This window comes from Mobula hypostoma, chromosome 15, assembly GCF_963921235.1.
Source record: "Mobula hypostoma chromosome 15, sMobHyp1.1, whole genome shotgun sequence".
In the NCBI taxonomy this organism is placed as follows: domain Eukaryota; kingdom Metazoa; phylum Chordata; class Chondrichthyes; order Myliobatiformes; family Myliobatidae; genus Mobula; species Mobula hypostoma.
This window is the reverse complement of record NC_086111.1, coordinates 52,482,940-52,502,282: the sequence shown is the minus strand read 5'-3', so window position 1 is coordinate 52,502,282 and position 19,343 is coordinate 52,482,940. Positions and strand designations below refer to the sequence as shown.

At 39.7% G+C, this 19,343-nt stretch overlaps 1 protein-coding gene across 4 annotated transcripts in view; it reads right to left on the bottom strand.

The window, feature by feature from the left end:
- The window catches only part of arhgef3 (Rho guanine nucleotide exchange factor (GEF) 3), a 267,167-nt gene that overhangs the window by 128,585 nt on the left and 119,239 nt on the right, over nt 1-19,343 (bottom strand). Inside the window, exon 1 of one of the 4 annotated variants that reach the window (XM_063068061.1) lies at nt 13,554-13,692. The exons of 2 other annotated variants lie outside the window; for them this stretch is intronic. In XM_063068061.1, the coding sequence (XP_062924131.1) occupies nt 13,554-13,583 (30 nt within the window). In that variant the 5' untranslated portion in view covers nt 13,584-13,692. Of the gene's footprint in view, nt 1-13,553; nt 13,693-19,343 lie in introns of those variants that run through there. One more of the 4 variants, XM_063068062.1, reaches the window with a different exon arrangement.

Below are 19,343 nucleotides of genomic sequence, written 5' to 3'. Positions count from 1 at the left end.
CTGCGAGGATGTGTTGGGTAAATTGTTTTTGCTGCATATTATATGTAATTCTATGTAAATTGATTAAATAAAATTGGTTGTTCTCTCTGATAAATGCATGTATCTGAATAATGCATAGCATAATTGCCACTATTCAGCTCTCATAGTATATTTGATGCAATTTTTAAAAAATTGGGTTGAGTTGTTCTCTGATCTTGGCAATTTACTTGCAAAAGCTTCATCACTATACAACGAGACATTTTCAGTGTGCTGTTAATTGTGCTGCATCCTCCAAATGCTTGGCCTTTATGCACGTCAATCGAGTGATCGGTCAGCATTTCAGAAACTCAGCTGTGATGTTGGGAGGAAATCTCACCGCTGATTGCTTGGGTGGTGAATTTCATGCACTGTGGTCCGGAATTTTGCCCACATTGACTCACAAACAGGATTGAGGTCTACGTGTTTGTTTACAGAATTGTTCACGGGAGACCTCGCTTCTAGGAATTCTCTTGCATGCCGTGCATTCACTGGCGCCATGACTTTCACTGAGGCCCAGTTGAACTTCTGTCCCTCTCGATCTTCATCCTTCTTTACAGCCCGTTGCTGTTCATGCATCCTAGTGGATAGTTTTCTCCCAGTTTGGCCAACGTAGTATTTCTGAATTTCATCTCTGTTAATATATGTAGCATGTTTTCCTTTCAGTGTTAAAATCCATTTGATACATTAGAGCAAAATCTTATTGTTGAGATACAAATAAATAGTTAATATTTCTCAAACTTTCCAGAGAATATTCTGAATGACACAGTAAATATACACTGGGGAAACATTTCTTTGTGCATCAAAGTACATTTTACTTGGGAATCCTGGCAATTGTCCATGAATATAAAGCTGATGAATAATAACCAGATTAACATTCTAATCTAAATGCAATAATGTTACTGCCCTGGTTGAGATATTATCACAGGAACACGACAACACTGAAAGATATAAACATGAGGAAATCTGGAAGATAAGTTGCTCTATGGTGAACATTGTGACTGCTAAGGAGGCCAGAGGCTGGGGTATTCTATGACAAGTTATTTGTTCTCTAACCAATTAAATTATTCCACTTTTTTAAGTCGAAGGAAATATTTTCCACATATTGAGATGAGAGCAATTACAACTACACAAGAAGCAAAACAGCCTTTGGAATATGGAATAATGCAAAGTTCAAAGTAGTTTTATTATCACAGTACATCTATGTCACCATATACACACACCCAAGATTCATTTTCCTGTGGCGATATCCAATAAATCCTATTACCGTAATAGAATCAATGGAAGACAACACTCAACAGGGAGGACAACCAGTGTGAAAAAGACAACAAACAACAGAAAACAATAAATAACTAATCAATAAATATTGAGAACATGAGATGAAGAGTCTTTGAAAGGCTGTGGGAACAATTCAGTGATGGAGCAAGTGAGTTATCACTTTTGGTTCAAGAGCCTGATGGTTGGGGGGTATTAACTGTACCTGAAGCTGGTGGTGTGCATCCTGAGGTTCCTGAAACTTCTTTCTAATGGTGGCAGTGGGAAGAGAGCATGGCCTGGATGGTGGGGGTTCCTGATGATGGATTCTACTTGCCTGTGACAACACTCTGTATAGGTGTGCTCAGTGGTGGGGAGCACTTTACCCATGACGGACTGGGCCATATCCACTAATTTTCCTAGGATTTTCTGTTCAAGGGTATTGGCATTTCAATACGAGGCTGTGATGCAGCCAGTCAATATACTCTTCACCACACATCTATAGAAGTTTGTCAATGTTTTAGATGTCATATCAAATCTTCTCAAACTTGTAAGGAAGTAGAGGTGCTGCCATACTTTCTTCGTAATTGCACTTATGAGCTGGGCCCATGACAGGTCCTCTGAAATGGTAACATTGAGGAATTTAGAGTTGCTGACCCTCTCCACCTCTGATTCCCCCGATGAGGACCGGTTCATGGGCCACCAGTTTCCTCCTCCCGAAGTCAATAAGCAGCTCCTTGGTCTTGCTGACATTGGTTGTTGCTGTGGCATGACTCAGACGGACTTTCAGTCTCCCTCCTGTATACTGATTCGTCACCACCTTTGATTCGGCCCACGGCAGTGGTGTCAAGATCAAACTTAAATATGGCACTGGAGCTGTGCTTAGCCACACAGTCATAAGTTTAAAGTGAGCAGCAGGGGGCTAAGCACCCAGCCTTGTGGTGCACTTATGGGGGAGATGTTGTTGGCAATCCAAACCTTTGCTAGCATTCCATCAATAAAAACACACTCCCTTCATCATCAGTGTAACGCCATCAACTGCACACTATCTACAAGAATCATAAAGCAATTCACAAAGTCTCGTTCATCAGCCGATCACAAACGCAAGTCTTTACTGTCTAGGAGTACCAGTGCTACAGAATAATAGAGTATCAAGTCTTGCAAGCTCCCTTCCAGTAATCAATGTTCATAACTTGAAAATATGTCTTCATTCCTTTCATAATCACTAGGCAAAAACTACTGGAGCTGTCAACTTAACAGAACTCCAGAGTACCATTACCAAGTAGACAATGTATTTCCAAGCAGGCTCACCACTGTAGCCTCAAGGCATTTGGTGTTGAGCAATAAATTCTAGCCCAGCAAGAGGTGCTGACAATTGTTCATGGCACAGCGCCACAGCTGGTAGATATGCTGCCTTACAGCTACAGTGAAGCGAGTACCATACTAACCTATACTGTACTGCTGTTTGTCTGCAGTTTCCATATTCTCTCTGGGACCTCTTTGGTTTCCTCAAGGTGCTCCACTTTCCTTCCACATTCTAAAAATGGTTCATGGGTTTATTGGCCACCACAAGTTGCCCTGAATGTGCAGGTGAGTGATAGGGTCTGGGGGAGAGCTGGTTGACAGGAATGTCTGTGTTCTGCAGAAGAAGATGGATTAGTATAAAAATAGGTCCTTGATCGGCACAGCATCAGTGGGCCAAGGGGCCTGTTTCCATACTGTGTGACTCAATGACTCGTGCATGAAAAATATCGTCACTTTACTTCCAGTATGAGTGTAGCTTTTGCTGTGATGGAAAATGGTTACCACAGTTACAGTCTCAAAGTGGAATGAACATGGAAACAAAAATTTAAAAACAGGATGAAGGCGATGGGCATCAAATAAAGGAAATTACCAAATTCACAAGTACATGCAAACCACTGCAACGTTAAGTTTACCAATCATGTTGGAAAGGTGGATAATAATCTCTGCACTACATGCCAACAGAGTCTAAGCTTGATCGGTAATATTATAACACATCAGCCAGCTTTGTCATCTTCAGCTTACAATGAAAATCGATCTTTCTTCTATACAACGAAAATTGAAAATGTAGGAAATATTCTCAGGTCATGCCACATCAGTGGGAAGAGAAACAAGGTAAACCTTTCAGGTCAAAGCCCTTTGTCGGAACTAGGAAGGAGAGAAAAGACTGATAAGCGACAGGAAAGGGTGGGGGGAGAAGACATCTCTGGTGTGGTAAAGCTGTGCATAAATTATATTCAAGGTTACCTGATCACTGACAGATCAGAGAGTGAGAACCTAGAGAAAAGAATGTACGAGCTGTGAAATGCAGAGCAAGCAGACGTGCCTGACAGCTCAGGCTGAGCATGTTTTCCACTTTTGAAGGAATAATATATAAAAAAAAGGAAACAAAATAACTGCAGCACCTATGGGAAAGAGTAAACAGTTGACATTTCAGGCCGAGAACCTTCATGATGAAAGGTCTCAGCCCAAAATGCCAACTGTTTACTCTCTTCCATAGATGCTGCCTCATCTGCTGAGTTCCTCTAACATTTTGTGTGGGTTGCTTGGATTCTGCAGATCTTCTCTTGTTTTAACAAAACAAACAACCTGGGCCAATGCCTCCACATAGTGGAGCACCTGTATTCAGTCTATAGGCCAGCATTGTGTGTTTCCATCCTATTCCCACTCTAACCTATCTGTCTGTGTCCTCCTCTACTGCTATAATGAAGCTTCACACAAACTTATCTTTCATTATTCCTCTGTATTTCCACATAACCCTGTAAATTAGACTATAAGACCATAAAACATAGGAGCAGAATTATGTCATTCAGCCCATCGAGTCTGATCCACCATTTCATCATGGCTCCATTCTCCTGCCTCCTCCCCATAACCTTTCACCTCCTGACTAATCAAGAACCTATCAACCTCTGCCTTAAATGCAGCCAGTGGCCTGGCTTTCACAGTACCTGTGGCAACAAATTCCACAGATTCACCACCCTCGAGCTAGAGGAAAATTCTTGTTCCTCTCTCAAGCACTAGTTTAATTCTTCTGAATTTTAATATTGAACCTACAAACCCCATTTCCAGAAAAGTTGGGATATTTTTGCAAAATGCAATAAAAACAAAAACCTGTGATATGTTAATTCACGTGAACCTTTATTTAACTGACAAAAGTACAAAGAAAAGATTTTCAGTAGTTTTACTGACCAACTTAATTGTATTTTGTAAACATACACAAATTTAGAATTTGATGGCTGCAACACATTCAACAAAAGTTGGGACAGAGGCATGTTTACCATTGTATTACATCACCTTTCCTTTTAATAACACTTTTTAATCGTTTTGGAACTGAGGATACTAATTGTAGTAGATTTGTAATTGGAAATTTTGTCCATTCTTGCTTGATATAAGACTTCAGCTGCTCAACAGTCCGTGGTCTCCGTTGTCTGATTCTCCTCTTCATGATGCGCCATACATTTTCAATAGGAGATAGATCTGGATTGGCAGCAGGCCAGTCAAGCACACGCACTCTGTGTCTACAAAGCCACGCTGTTGTAGCCCGTGCAGAATGTGGTCTGGCATTGTCCTGCTGAAATAAGCATGGACATCCCGGGAAGAGACGTCGCCTTGATGGCAACATATGTCTCTCTAAAATCCTAATATACGCCTCAGAGTCAATGGTACCTTCACATACATGCAACTCACCAATGCTGTGGGCACTAATACACCCCCATACCATCACAGATGCTGGCTTTTGCACCTTTCGCTGATAACAATCTGGATGGTCGTTTTCATCTTTGGCATGGAGAACTCAACGCCCGTTTTTTCCGAACTAGCTGGAATGTGGACTCATCTGACCACAGTACACGGCTCCACAGTCCTTCGGTCGATCTGAGATGAGCTTGGGCCCAGAGAACTCGCCGGTGTTTCTGCATAGAGTTGATGTATGGCTTCCTCCTTGCATAATACAGTTTCAAGTAGCATTTCTGGATGCAGCGATGGACTGTGTTGAGTGACAATGGTTTTCCGAAGTACTCCCGAGCCCAGGTGGCTATAATCGTCACAGTAGCATGACGGTTTCTTAGGCAGTGCCGCCTGAGGGGTCGAAGATCACGTGCATTCAACAGTGGTTTCCGACCTTGCCCTTTACGCACTGAGATGTCTCTGAATTCTCTGAATCTTTTCACAATATTATGTACTGTAGATGTTGAAAGACCTAAATTCTCCGCAATCTTGCGTTGAGAAATGTTCCTTTTAAACTGACTAACAATTCTCTCACGAATTTTGGCACAAAGGGGTGAGCCACAACCCATCCTTGCTTGCAAAGACTGAGCCTTTGATGGACGCTACTTTTATACCCAGTCATGATACCTCACCTGCTACCAATTAGCCTGCTTAATGTGAAGTCTTCCAAACTGGTGTTACTTGAATATTCTGTGCACTTTTCAATCTTATTTTAACTCTGTCCCAACTTTTGTTGAGTGTGTTGCAGCCGTCAAATTCTAATTTTGTGTATGTTTACAAAATACAATTAAGTTGGTCAGTAACACTGTTGAAAATCTTTTCTTTGTACTTTTGTCAGTTAAGGTTCACGTGAATTAACATATCACAGATTTTTGTTTTTATTGCATTTTGGAAAATATCCCAACTTTTCTGGAAATGGGGTTTGTACTGTATCTAAAAGCCTGCTGAGTTCCTCCAGTTTTTTGTGTGTGTTGCTCTGGATTTCCAACATTTACAGATTTGCTTGTGTTCCTGCTTACTCCTCCCTTTCACATCCAGTATATTATACAGCATAACAACTTGCTGTTAAAAAAAACCAAAACATTTGCAATTTTAACTCACGTTACAGGAATATTTTACATGATATGATTCAGATTTTTAAAAATTCTGAACATAAATGAAGAGGGCTCTATTTTATATCCATTTGGGGTCACTGTGAAAGAACGTGGTTCAATAATTAAATAAAACTGTCCTATAGTAAGTTAAAGGATACCTAACAGTTAAAAATATTGAAATGTTGATGGGATATCACATTTTAAAATTCTTTCTAATATGTAGTTCAGTTTTTTTTTTCCTCGCTATAATTACCTTATGTGGAGTTCTCCAGTGCATCTTCAATCTGAGTCTCAGCCTGGAAAGGGTCCTGACTGAAAAACATCAATAACCCAAGAAAGGCCAACCAAAAGTCTAGAGTGACTATTGTCCAGTGGCCCTGACCTCACACATCAAGAAGCCTATAGAGAGGCTGGTCCAGGCTCACCTCCAAACCCCAGGTCAGATCAGCCCTCAATCCCTTGCAGTTTGACTACCAGGAACACACTCGAGTCAGCGATTCTGTCATCTACCTGCTGAACAGAGCCTACTCCCATTTGGATTAGCAGGTTAGCACTGTGACGATCGTGTTTTTCAATTTCTCAAGTGCCTTCAATACCATACAGACTTCATTGCTGGGGGGAAAGCTCTGTTCAATGCAGGTTGGCACTTCCATTGTACCCTGGATAATGGACCACCTGACTGGAAAACTACAGTTTGTGCAACTTAGGAGCTGTGTGTCACGGCTATAAGCAGCACTTGAGCCCCACAGGGGATTATATTGGCTCCCTTACTGTTTACCTTGTATACCTCAGACTTTAGATACCACACTGAGTCATGTCATCTGCAAATTCTCTGATGGTTGGGTGTATAAAGGGAGGACAGGAGGATGAATATAGGGCCCTGAATCATCTGCAGCTCAACATCAGTAAGATAAAGGAGCTGGTGATGGACTTTAAGAAGACTAAGCTTGCATTGCTCCCTCTCACTATTGATGATGAGGATGTGGATGTAGTGAGGACCTACAAGTACCTGGGGTGCACCTGGATGACAGATTTGAGTAGAGCACCAACACCTCCTGTTAGACTGTTTGTGGCAACTTATTTTTATTCTTTCTACTTCTCTTCTAATATGTATATCTGTGCACTTGTAATGCTACTGTGACACTGTAATTTCCTTTGGGATCAATAAAGTATATCTATCTTAATTCATTGCTTCAAACTGCTTCTGGATTTCAGATGATTAGTACAAAAATTGTTTTAATATATGTCAATATATTTCCTTATGCCACATTTATTGGAACTGCCTTTTAATTTTTCCAGTTTCTACATTTTGATTTCCCGATGAATATGGCCCGTAAATGCCTGCACTCCCTCTCACTACATCTTCCCCATTAGCAGAGCGAATTACGACGCAAGGAGCTCTCAATGCAGTTTTGTTCAACTGTAAAACCATGGTCACCCTGCCCAGGTGGGCTTCCTGTCCAAGTTCGAAAACACATTATGGAAGACATTCAGTCACAAATCCATATCTGGGAAGGGGGAGATTACACTAGGGGGACCTCACAGATGCAATAATCATGGCCATCTTCAAGAAATGTGATAACCCATTATGAAAGCTAAATGTTAGTATCTCTTCTGTCTGTTAGAGCAAAATAAATTTTAGTGTTACTACATATCAACCAGTGGACCTGCACCCCCAGAAAACACCCCTTGCAAGTGGAGCTAACCTTCAGAACTGGAGGAGATCTGTACAACTACACCCAGAACCATGGTCCTACAGGAACTGAAATGTACAAGACAAAATAGCACAGGAACATGCACTTCAGCCACAATGTTGTGCTGGCCCAATAAAGCTAATGTTTTCATCCAGGTTACTTATATATAATCACACACAACAGTAGTCACAGTGCAGATCCCTGTGGAACACCACACGTCACAGAACTCCTGCCATTAAACCCCATCAACCACTACTCTCTGTCTTCTATGAGCAGGCCAATACTGAATCCAAACAGCCAATTCACCTTGGATCCATGCATTTTAATCTTCTGGTTGAGCCTCCCATGAGGGACCTTGTCAAACTCCTTAAATAAAATCCTCCGAGACAACATCCTCAGCTGTACCTTCATCAATCACCCTCGTCACCTCCTCCGAAAAGTTAGTTAAGACACAAGTTGTCCTGCACAAAGCCGTGTAGACTATCCCTTATTAGGTCACAGTTTTCTAAATGCTTGTAAGTCCTACCACTAAGAATTCTCTCCAGTAACTTCCCTACCACTGATGTGCCTAGTGGTCTAGTTTCCAAGATTATCTATACTTCCCTTCTTGAATAATGGAACAACAATATCTACTCACTCATCCTCCAGGACCTTGGCTGTGGCTAGAGAGGACATGAAGATATTAATCAAGGCTCCAGCAATCTTATTTCTTGATTGTTTCAATAACTTGATGTATATCCCTTCGGACAGTGGGGACTTGTGCACCTTAATATTCTTTAAGGGACCCAACACTACATCCTTCTTTATCACAAAATGCCCTAGTATATTAGTATGCTCCACACCAATCTCCCTATCCTCCACATCCTTCTCCTTGGTAAATACTGATGCAAAGTACTCATTTAGGACCTTATCCGCATCCTCTGCTTCCAAGAACATGCTCCCTCCATTATCTTTGAGTGGTCCTATCTGCTTCCTAGTTATCCACTTGCTCTTGAGATAAGTATAATCCTATCTGTCAAGGACCTTTCATGGCCATTTCTGGATTTCATAATTCTCCTCTTGATTTCCTTTCAGTCCTTAAGGAATATGTTTGATTTTAGCTTTCAAAACCTTTACATACACTCAGTGGCCACTTTATTAGGTGCACCAGTACCCTTTCTTGTTAACGAAAATACTTAATCAGCCAATCATATGGTAGCAACTCAATGCATAAAAGCATGCAGACATGGTCAAGAGGTTCATTTGTTGTTCTGAAGAAAATTCAAAGTAAATTTATCTTATGTCACCATATACACCCTAAGGTTCATTGTCTTGTGGGCATATTCAATAAATCCAAAGAATAATAACCATAACAGTATCAACGAAAGACTGCACCAATTTGGGCTTTCAATCAGTGTGCAAAAGACAACAAACTGTGCAAATACAGAAAGAAAGAAATAGTAATAAATAAATAAATAAATAAATAAATAAATAAATAAGCAATAAATACAATAAATACCAAGAACATCACATGAAGAGTCTTTGAAAGTGAGTCCATAGCCAAACACCAGAAAGGGGAAGAAATGTGATCAATGTGCCTTTTGACCATGGAATGATTGTTGGTGCTAGACAGGGTGATTTAAGTATCTCAGAAACTGCTGATACCCTGGGATTTTCACACACAACAGTCTCTTGAGTTTATAGAGAATGGTGCAAACAACAAAAATAATCCAGTGAGCAGCAGTAGTTCTGTGGGCAAAAACGCCTTGTTAACAAGAGAGGTCAGAGGAGAATGACCAGACGGGTTCAAGCTGACAGGAAGGCAACAGCAATTAAAAATAACCACGTATTACAATAGTGGTGTGCAGAAAGTCATTTCTGAACACACAACACATCAAATCTTTTTTGTGGATTGGCTACAACAGCAGAAGATCATGAACCAACTCAGTGACCACTTTAGTAGCGCAGGAGATATCTAGTAAGTGCATGCTTCCTTTGTCTTCTTGACTAAATTCACTACCTCTCTCAACATCCAAGGTTCCATACCTTGCCATCCAGCTTTTCACACCCTTTCCAAGCTCTCTATACTCACTGTGCAAGAGTTGTTCCTCATTTCTACCCATGTCATTGGTGCCAATGTGCACCCTGAGAATATTCTGCAGCCACTCTGAGACGCTTTCGACCCTGGCACCCAGGTGGCAACACACCATCATTCAAGTATTGTTCAACAGGGAGGTACACTGATCTATCAACTGAAGAGGCTAATCTCACTTTGCCAATATTTGACCTCATGCCGAAGTCTTCATGGGGAACGTCATCAATGTTGGTGTCTCCAAGGACTATTCCTTCCTGTCTGTATACCATCCAGCCATCATCTACAGTACATCGATCCTGCTACTGGTGCAAAATATACTTTGGGCTTTGAATGAGGAGTGTGGCACCTTGGCAGTCAGGTATGATTCTCTGAATACGACTATTTCAGGTTTTAGGGAAGCTTGACCAATTTGCGCACCTGTCCACAAATGGAATTCACAAGGCAGATTTGCTGGGAATTTGGTGTCTTGTTCTATTCCAAGTACTCTGTTTGAATTTCGGTAGGTATTTGAGAGTCAACCTCGTGGAGTGGGTCTGGGGTCACATACAGGCCTGAATGGACAAGGATGACAGATTTCCTCCTCTGAAGGACATTGGTGAACTAGATAGGCTCGTTTTTAAGACAATCCAGTAGATTTCATGATCATTGTAACTGCTGCTCACTTGCACACATAGGTAGAGCAAAGCACACCAACAAAAGGACTGAGGTTTCCCCATAGTTACAACATCATAATGTACCTGACCACATTTAACAATCTAATTTTGAATTAGATCTAATCATTCAGGGTGTAGAAATATCACACTCTGGGGAGAGGCTCTTGAACGGACCTCTTATATGATAAGACGGACTCTTGGCCTCACAATCTACCTTATTATGGTTTTGGACTTTATCACTAACCTACACTGCACTCTATTGGTAGATTTTACACCTTAAACACAAAATACTCTGCAGATGCTGGGTTCAAAGCAACACTCACAACACGCTGGAGGAACTCAGCAGGTCAGGCAGCATCCATGGAAACGATCAGTCAACGTTTCGGGCCGGAACCCTTCGTCAGGACTGAAGAGGGGAGGGGCAGAGGCCCTATAAAGAAGGTGCGGGGAGGGTGGGAAGGAGAAGGCTGGTAGGTTCCAGGTGAAAAACCAGTAAGGGGAAAGATAAAGGGGCGGGGGAGGGGAAGCAGGTAGATTTTACACCTTATTCTACATTGTTGTTGTTTTCTGAGCTAGAATAGCTCAGTGATATGATCTGTGGGAATACCGTGCAGGACAAGCTTTTCCCTGTACTTTGGTACATGTGACAGTAATAAACAAATACAACACAATTTCTGATCTATCCTACCTTTTGCAGTGAAGTCAGAAGTCATTCCAACCAGACAACGGGGGAGAAAACTTGAGTATATGCTATGCAGACAATGTGGACCTCTGTTAAAGAATATTTCAGCTCTGTCTCAAAGTCCAAAGGGTCTCAAGACTTTGGCCTGTAGTTGGAAATCATGGAGACAGGTTGCTGAAGTTCATGCATCACCTGTATGAATGTCTGGGATTGCCAATTCTGGTGTGAGGTTGTGCATGTCGTTCATATTAGATTATTACTTCCTTGAGGTTTTGAAAGAAACTGGCATGGTCAGAGACAGCACAGAAACAGGCCCTTTGGCCCATCAAGTCCATACCAACTCGAAAGCATCATTTACATTAATCCTACAATAATCCTTTTTAAAAAAAATTCCCTCAATGCTCCCCAGATCCCACCACTCACACTATCTTTACGAAGAAGGGTCAATTTCTAATGATCAAATAACTTACCTAAGCGTTGGGATATGGGATGAAATGCAAACACCTGGAGGAAACCTGCATGATCTTAAGGGAAACATGCAAACTCTGCAAAGACAGTACTGGAAGTCAGGATTCAACCAAGTTTGCTGGAGAGGCAAGGCAGCAGTTCCACCTGCTGCGCCACCATCTTTAAACACAAAGGTTTTTCTGTGTTGATATTCTCATCTCCATGCCCTGCAACAGACCTTCTGTCCATTGTGGTACTTCTACTGTGTTAATGCCTGGCAGTACCTAGTTGAGCCAAAATGCATCTCTCTGTTAAGAAGTGCAGGAAAACTTCAACAAGTGTAACCTAGTCCTGAAAGTGAATCTCTCACTGAGTCAACTAGCCACTGAATATGTGGTTAACACTGGCAGAATATAATAAGCAAACAACATCAATTTATTGTCAAAGGACAAAAGTTAACCATGCATCTGGTTTCAGTAACTATCAATTCAGCACCCAAAAATGTTTAAACGAGAGCATTAATCGATGGAATGCTTTCAATCTTTTATCCAAGTTATTCCAACACCATAAAACTGAATCAATAGATACACAATATCATAAAAAGCTGAGCAAATAAATGCTTAAAAGTCAAAATGTATAATAAAAATCTAGGGCTCTTGCAACTGAATACAGCATATATTACTGTTTATTATATTAATTTCAGAATTCAGCCACGTTAAGCACATGTTCAGTAATTTTTGCATGAAGGAGCAGTGCTACGTTAAAGAATGAGACAACTGGATCCTAGTGTGAAACATTTCAACTTTCTGATCTTTGTACTCGGAGTGCAGCATGTCCTCGTGTTTTTGCCATTGTTGCAGGATCAAGTGCTTTGAAGATTCTAGGCCTCTGGTTCTGATGCTGCCTATTACAATCATTTTGGACATAAACACAAACCACAAACTACTCATCTCAGGGAAGAAGGAATCATGTTGCATAGAAGCAATGTTGTTACAGTGGTTTCTGCTCAGGTTCCTCTGGTTTCAGTCCATGTAAAACACTTGAGCACGAGTAAAACCCTAACTTTGACCTTAATTTCAGCTCTTAAACAATATTCTTATCATCCTTTACAAGTTCATCACTGTCAAGTTTTCCACAATATGGCACGGAAATTATGGCAGACTAATTCTATGCGATGTAACCACCTTATCTGTTTTTCAGCTCAGAAAAGTGTTGTCAACAGTACACACCCTACAGGGTGTTATAAAACTGCTACATTTACAAAAAAAAAACCTGCAAGAGAGGCAAAATTCATTAAAAATATTAAGCTGCAATATACACACTAGAGCGAAGCCCAATTAACCTTGCTACTCAAAGAGTTAAACCACAAAATGCAATATGCAAAAGATTTGAGAGTTCCTGTTTTCAACCGACTGATATAAACTGCAACTCTATGCCCTATCCCTGATGAATGCACTAACTTATTTTAGAGTTTATTGTCACCATTTCCTCCATTTGTTACCGTTCTTTCCCAGAATAGGTTGCTTGCTAAACCTGCTTAAGGCACAATTTTACACAGTGGTATCACTCAGTTTGTAGAACATCCAACTGAGAAAGGACGAACAGCAAGCTGCCTGAACCTTGCATGCATTATCCAATGTTAATTAGTTTGGCAGATTGATAAAATTAAAGGAAGATGATTAAATTTCACTGATCAAAGCTTGAAGATCCAGGGTGAGTTAGAAACGTAGCTCATCATTTTTGCATCAAATATATAAGTATTTTGAATGTTATTTTATAAAATTAAAATGCAATTTGTATTTGATTATTCTACCTGCAGGCTAAATTTACTAACCAACTGTTTCTACAGTTACCCAATCGGAAATAGCATCAAAACTGTTTTGTACTTCTTACCTGATACATAAAGAAGCAACACCACACCATGAGGCACTTGAAACTGCTTTCAGAAACAAAAGAAACCTGAAGATTATTTGAGGTTATGCTTGGAGCTGACTGACAAGTCAAATGCTCCTGGCTTTTTCCTCAGCAGCAGTCCTCCCAAAGCAGCCAGAACAACAGGAAGTGAGGCAGGAGCCTATCACATCTACGGTTATCTATATCTATACAGTCTCAGCGTAGATTGACTGCAGAAGTCAGTAATGCAATTTCTGTGGTCTGCCAGGTGCTCTTTAATTGTACAAATGCTGTTGCTGTGGAAAATATATTGAACATCCCTCATTAAAGTTGTTGCAATGTTACGTTGGAGTAGAAAAGACTGAATGAAACAACTTGTTAACATTGAAATCCTTTAACCTTTAATTCTGAATGGAGGAGGTGGGAGTGAATCCAGTTTGTTTTAGCATGGTTTGATGATCTACCATATACAATACACCATCACCCATATAAAAAAGGGACTTCTATTACCAATAAGATAAATACGCTTGAAATAAAAAAACAGATTTGTAAAAAAAAAATTGTATTGCATATCTGTTCTTAGTACATCAATTTACATTAAGAGACCAGGTTTTGGACTAATGGCTTATCAATTGGCTCTGATAGATCAAGTTTTGGGTCCAGACCTGTCCTCCAACAACTTAAGCAAGGTAGTATGAACTTAGGATTGGATAATTTTTTGAGATAATCCTTCCAGAATTTAGTGGTTTCATAGTGAGATAAAAATGTTGCATAGTACATAGTTGCATCCATTATTGAATTCCACTTTAACATTCTCAAACTTTTATCTTTCTAAAGTTTTGAAATCACTATTAAAAATTACTAATCAGAATTGAATGTGCATACAAAACATACACTTCACCATGTCATGAAACTAAACATAAATTAAAATACATGTTTAAATAAATTACAGCAGGGACAAGCTATTTTTTCCAGAAAATAAGTGAACAAAATAAGGTTTTAAGTGCAAATGATGGTTCTACAATTGGGGTTAATGTTATGTGTCCTATCCAGTCATGGCTCATGCGAAAACATCAATCGGCTCCATTTCACAATTCAACGTTACATGATTCTCAAACATTCTTCTTCATCTTTACACCCCTCAAATACTTTCAGAATCAGACTCAGGTTTATTATCACCTGCATGCGTCGTGGAATTTGTTAACTTAGCAGCTGCAGTTCAATACAATACATAATATAGAACAATAAACAAATAATAAATTACAGTATGTGTATATTGGAGATTAAAAATCATGCCAAAACAGAAATAATATATATTGAAAAAGTGAGGTAATGTTCACAGGTTCAATGTCCATTTAGGAATCTTTATGTCCACTTTTGTAAGTAATGTCCAGAAGCCTTGAGAGAAAAGGAAGAAAAATGACCCATCTTAATTTTTCTGAATTTTGATACTGTGGATTTCTGCAACATTGCATTGAGAGTTAATCTTCAATTCTTGGAAACTCTTGGACAATTCTGGAGCTCTAGAAGCACTGGATATTGATCATTGTCATGGTTTCGTTATAATAATCTGAATCAGTTTTAATATCACTGGCATATGTCGTGAAAGCTGTTAACTTTACCACAGCAGTACGATGCAATACATGATAAAAATAGAATAAGAAACTGAATTACAGTAAATATATATATATTAGTTAAGTTAAAATTAGTGCAAAAACAGAAATAAATTTTTAAAAAGTAGTGAGGTAGTGTTCATGGGTTCAATGTCTATTTAGAAATTGGATGACAGAGGGGAAGAAGCTGTTCCTAAATTGCTGACAGCATGTTATCCCTTCTACCCTAAAAGATATCCAGAAAATATATACATATTTTTGAGCAGCTCAAGGATTGTAATAACGGCAAATTAGAAAACACTGTTTTGATTCAACTAGGAAGAAAATTGTCCTGAAAATAGCAATTCAATCCAGTCAGCCATCAATAGAATGAGGTACTAAGGAGGAAATTTTCTGTTGGGAATATCAAACAAATCAGAAGTTACTCTTTGTATTCACAGGTGCTCTGTGACCGTCTACAAATTTATAGCATATTCGATTTTTTATTTCAGCTCTGAACTTTGCCTTTCAACGACTGTTCTGAGTCAGAATCTTTATTACACACCCATTCTTGGTCACAACATCCTGGATTACTTATAGAGGGTAGACTATTCTGCTGTGAGGAGAGGTTTGGAGCTATACTAGTCCATTGTCCTTGAGTTTCCTTCCATTATCTTCTCCACTGCTCCTGGGAAAAGTCTATTCAACATTAGAAAGCTATTGAGAAACTTCAGTGGAATAAACATATGTTCTGATTTTATGGCCTGCAATCTGTGTCCAACGCACGGGCAAAATTCAGCTCAGCGCTTGCTCAGAGTACTAGGGAACCTTCAATTGCCGGGCAGGCCCTGTATGATAGAGGAGTGACATTGAAATATTTACTGAACAAGAAAAGCAGATAAGATGCTGACATAGTCCGGCAAAATCTTCTGTTATTTCTACAAAAGTTCTGTCCCAGAGGAAATGGATATCAAAGGTTGTGAGAAATGAGCAGGGAAGTAAAGCTGAATCCAAAAATCACATAATCCACGACCAACTGAGGGTGGAACAAGTTCAGGAGCTGTTCTGGCCCTCTCCTTCATCAACTTCTTGTGTTTTTTGGAAATGATGTTCTATATTCCGCTCCCGGGTTGCAAACCTCAATTTTTCTACTGCATCCAGGTCTGGCCATTATTTGCTATTTGTACCTAGAATGATCCAATGAATTGGTAAATTTCTAAACTTCAGGCGGAGAGTTTCAATGCTAGCAAACAAGGAAACAGAGCAATAACACAGCTACACTTTCTACTAAAATGAAATGAATAAAAATAAAAATAAATATATATTTTTGAAGGCAGGAAAAAATAGCCAGAGAGGAACATACAAGTTGATTATACCATTCTAAGTACAGGTAGTGATTGTACTTACAGTTAAAATTTGCAGAATAAAGCACAAGGAATTAATCAATCTCATGTTATGTTTCAGTATCAGCCTTCTTCAACCATTTTTATTTCATCACTTCTCCTTCTATAGTTTTTTCTCTCATGCAGATATCTAGCTTCTTCTCACACATATTTTGGCTGGTCCCTGTAAATGCACTTTGTGGTAGTAATTTCATATTTCAGCACTCTCTGGTTAAAAGAGGTTTTCTCTAATTGTTTATTGGATTTATGAATGATAAGCTTAATACTTAGGGCAATAATATATAATGTACTAAGTGGTTTACATAATCTGCAATCATCAGGTCTAGCTTTCTATCAAATTGAAGTTGGTTCTTTATTGGTTTCAAGGTCAACAATCTCTCTCAGAATCCATTTTTCTGCTTTTACATATTATCCCAAAAGTACGGACTTAGTTCCCCATCACCCAACACGTCCCTGAACCACACAAAGACGCACAGCATCCTGCAGTGCAAATGCCTAGAGCCCTCAATAACTGACAACTTCTCCAAAGCCCAACTAAGCTGCTGCAATACCAAAATCGAAAAGGACTTATAATATATAGACATTTGCTCAATTTCCAACTGCTACTTCTTCAGACAGGAAACAAACACAAGCAGGGTCGTAGATGGCCTGGGCACGAACATGCAAAAGAGAAACAAATCATTTTGCTTTAAAAAAAAATGTAATTTGTTAGGACAAGTTCAGTAGAGAATTTTTCTTCTGGTTTATTTCATAGGTCTTTAATTTAACATTTTGTGTACAATTTAAAAAAGGTGGGGAAACAGAACCACAGTTGTTAAGATTGAATCAACACCGCAGTTTCTGTATCCAAAATAACTTGACATTAAAGATATCCACTGCTGATATCAAACACATCAGCTTATTTGTATTATTGCAAAAAGTTATTGGTATACACCATGTAAGAAGCAACAAATGAAAATTGTGCGATCACTAGGAATTTATTGAAGATAGTTGCTGAAACCTGTATTATTGCTTAATCAAATAACAAAAGTTGCAGTAGAAATTGACATGACCCTGTGTATGAGTGTGTCAACATGCTTCATTGTGCAAGTTCGAATTGATGCTATATTTGCTACATTTTAGTGCCCAGCATCTCTTAAAGGAAGAAGAGTGGCTGGTATAAAAACAAAGGAAGTCTAATCCTGATCGATCCTCACCTGTGAAAGTGAGGCCACACGTTAGCACAATCCCTTCACAGTGCTGGCAGTCAGGGATGGATTCCTACTGCTGTCTACAAGGACTTTGCACGTGCTCCCTGTGACCACCAGGTGCTCTGGTTTCCTCGCACATTCCAAAGATAGATGGCTAGGCTTTGTGAGTTGCGGCGCACTAGAAAAGTGAGGACACCTGTGAGCTGCCCCAGCACAATCCTTACTGACTTTATTTGACACAGACAATGTATTTCACTGTATGTTGCAATGTTTTGATGTAAATGTGACAAATACAACTAATCTTTATCTTTCAAAGTGATCTTCGTTTGATGCAACACAGTCGGCAGAAAGTTGCAGAGCAAGACTCTTATCATTTGGAATCCGTGTTGCCGAGGGAAAGCAAAGTTAAGATAATTTTTAAAAAGTTAAAAAATTAAAAAGTAAACAGGCATCACTCTGATTATACAGGCCGTCCTCTATTTCTTACAATGACGTCACCGATGTAAGCTTCTGCTGGGAGCCTGGCTCACCAGATGCCAGAATGTGATCTGTAACCCATTAGCAGATTGTCACAGACACATACTGATTTATTTTAATGAAAAAAAATCTCTATTTATCCTTCTCCCAGCAATCAGACTGCTAAGGAGTTTAACCTGCACATATTTTCCAATAAAAAATGATTTGCAGAAGTTGTGCTTGAGAATTTTGCTGGTGTAGGACTTGTGCTCCAGGGACAGTAACCTGTTGAGCACAAGGCTGTGGAACCTGCGCTCAGAAACAGTCCAGGTACCAGTTTGTCCGCCGCAGATTTGGACAGATCTTGACTGAGATCTCCTTCACTGAAAAATAACTGGGCGTTAACAGAAAGGGAAGTCTTTAAGTCACCTTCCAGATGACAGAAGGTTTTAATTATTTTATTTAAAATAACACAATGTAAAATCATCTAAAGACACTTTATATTATTACTTGCACATTATGCACTCAGACAAAACTGATGTTTACCCCATCTAGGTTTTGCATTCTTGCCTTTAAAAGTGGCCTGCTAATTTAGCTTGATATAGATCTCCTTTGAAGAGAAGGTCAGATAATGTATTTCCTGCTGAAGGGTCTCGGCCTGAAATGTCGACTGTACTCATTTCCATAGATACTGCCTGGCCTGCTGAGCTCCTCCAGCATTTTGTGTGTGTTGAATTTATTTCCCTGATTTAGTTTTACGGGCTATCCACCAGTGTGTTGATTACTTGTGCCAAGTTTTAACTTCAAAACCATTGCTCCCATACAGCCATGGAAATCAAGAGAAGGAAGTTCTTAAGTTCTTTTTGGAAAGTAAGGGGTATCTTTTCTCCAAGAGGATCACAACCTTGTTGGAGGGTTTGGAGGCTTGCATGGATTAATGAACCAGAGAGCTATGTTGGCTGAAGTCAGGCTTTGAGCTTTGACTCTTGGTAGGGTCACCTGTGCCAAACAGGTCAAAGGTTAGGGGACAGACTGAGTGGTCCACCAGACCTCCAGGCTTGGGGGTTCGGCTCAGGGCTCTCAACCCTGGTGGGTCAACAAGATTGTTACAGAAACAGAAATGAAGAATCCTATATCTGTGCGGGATGG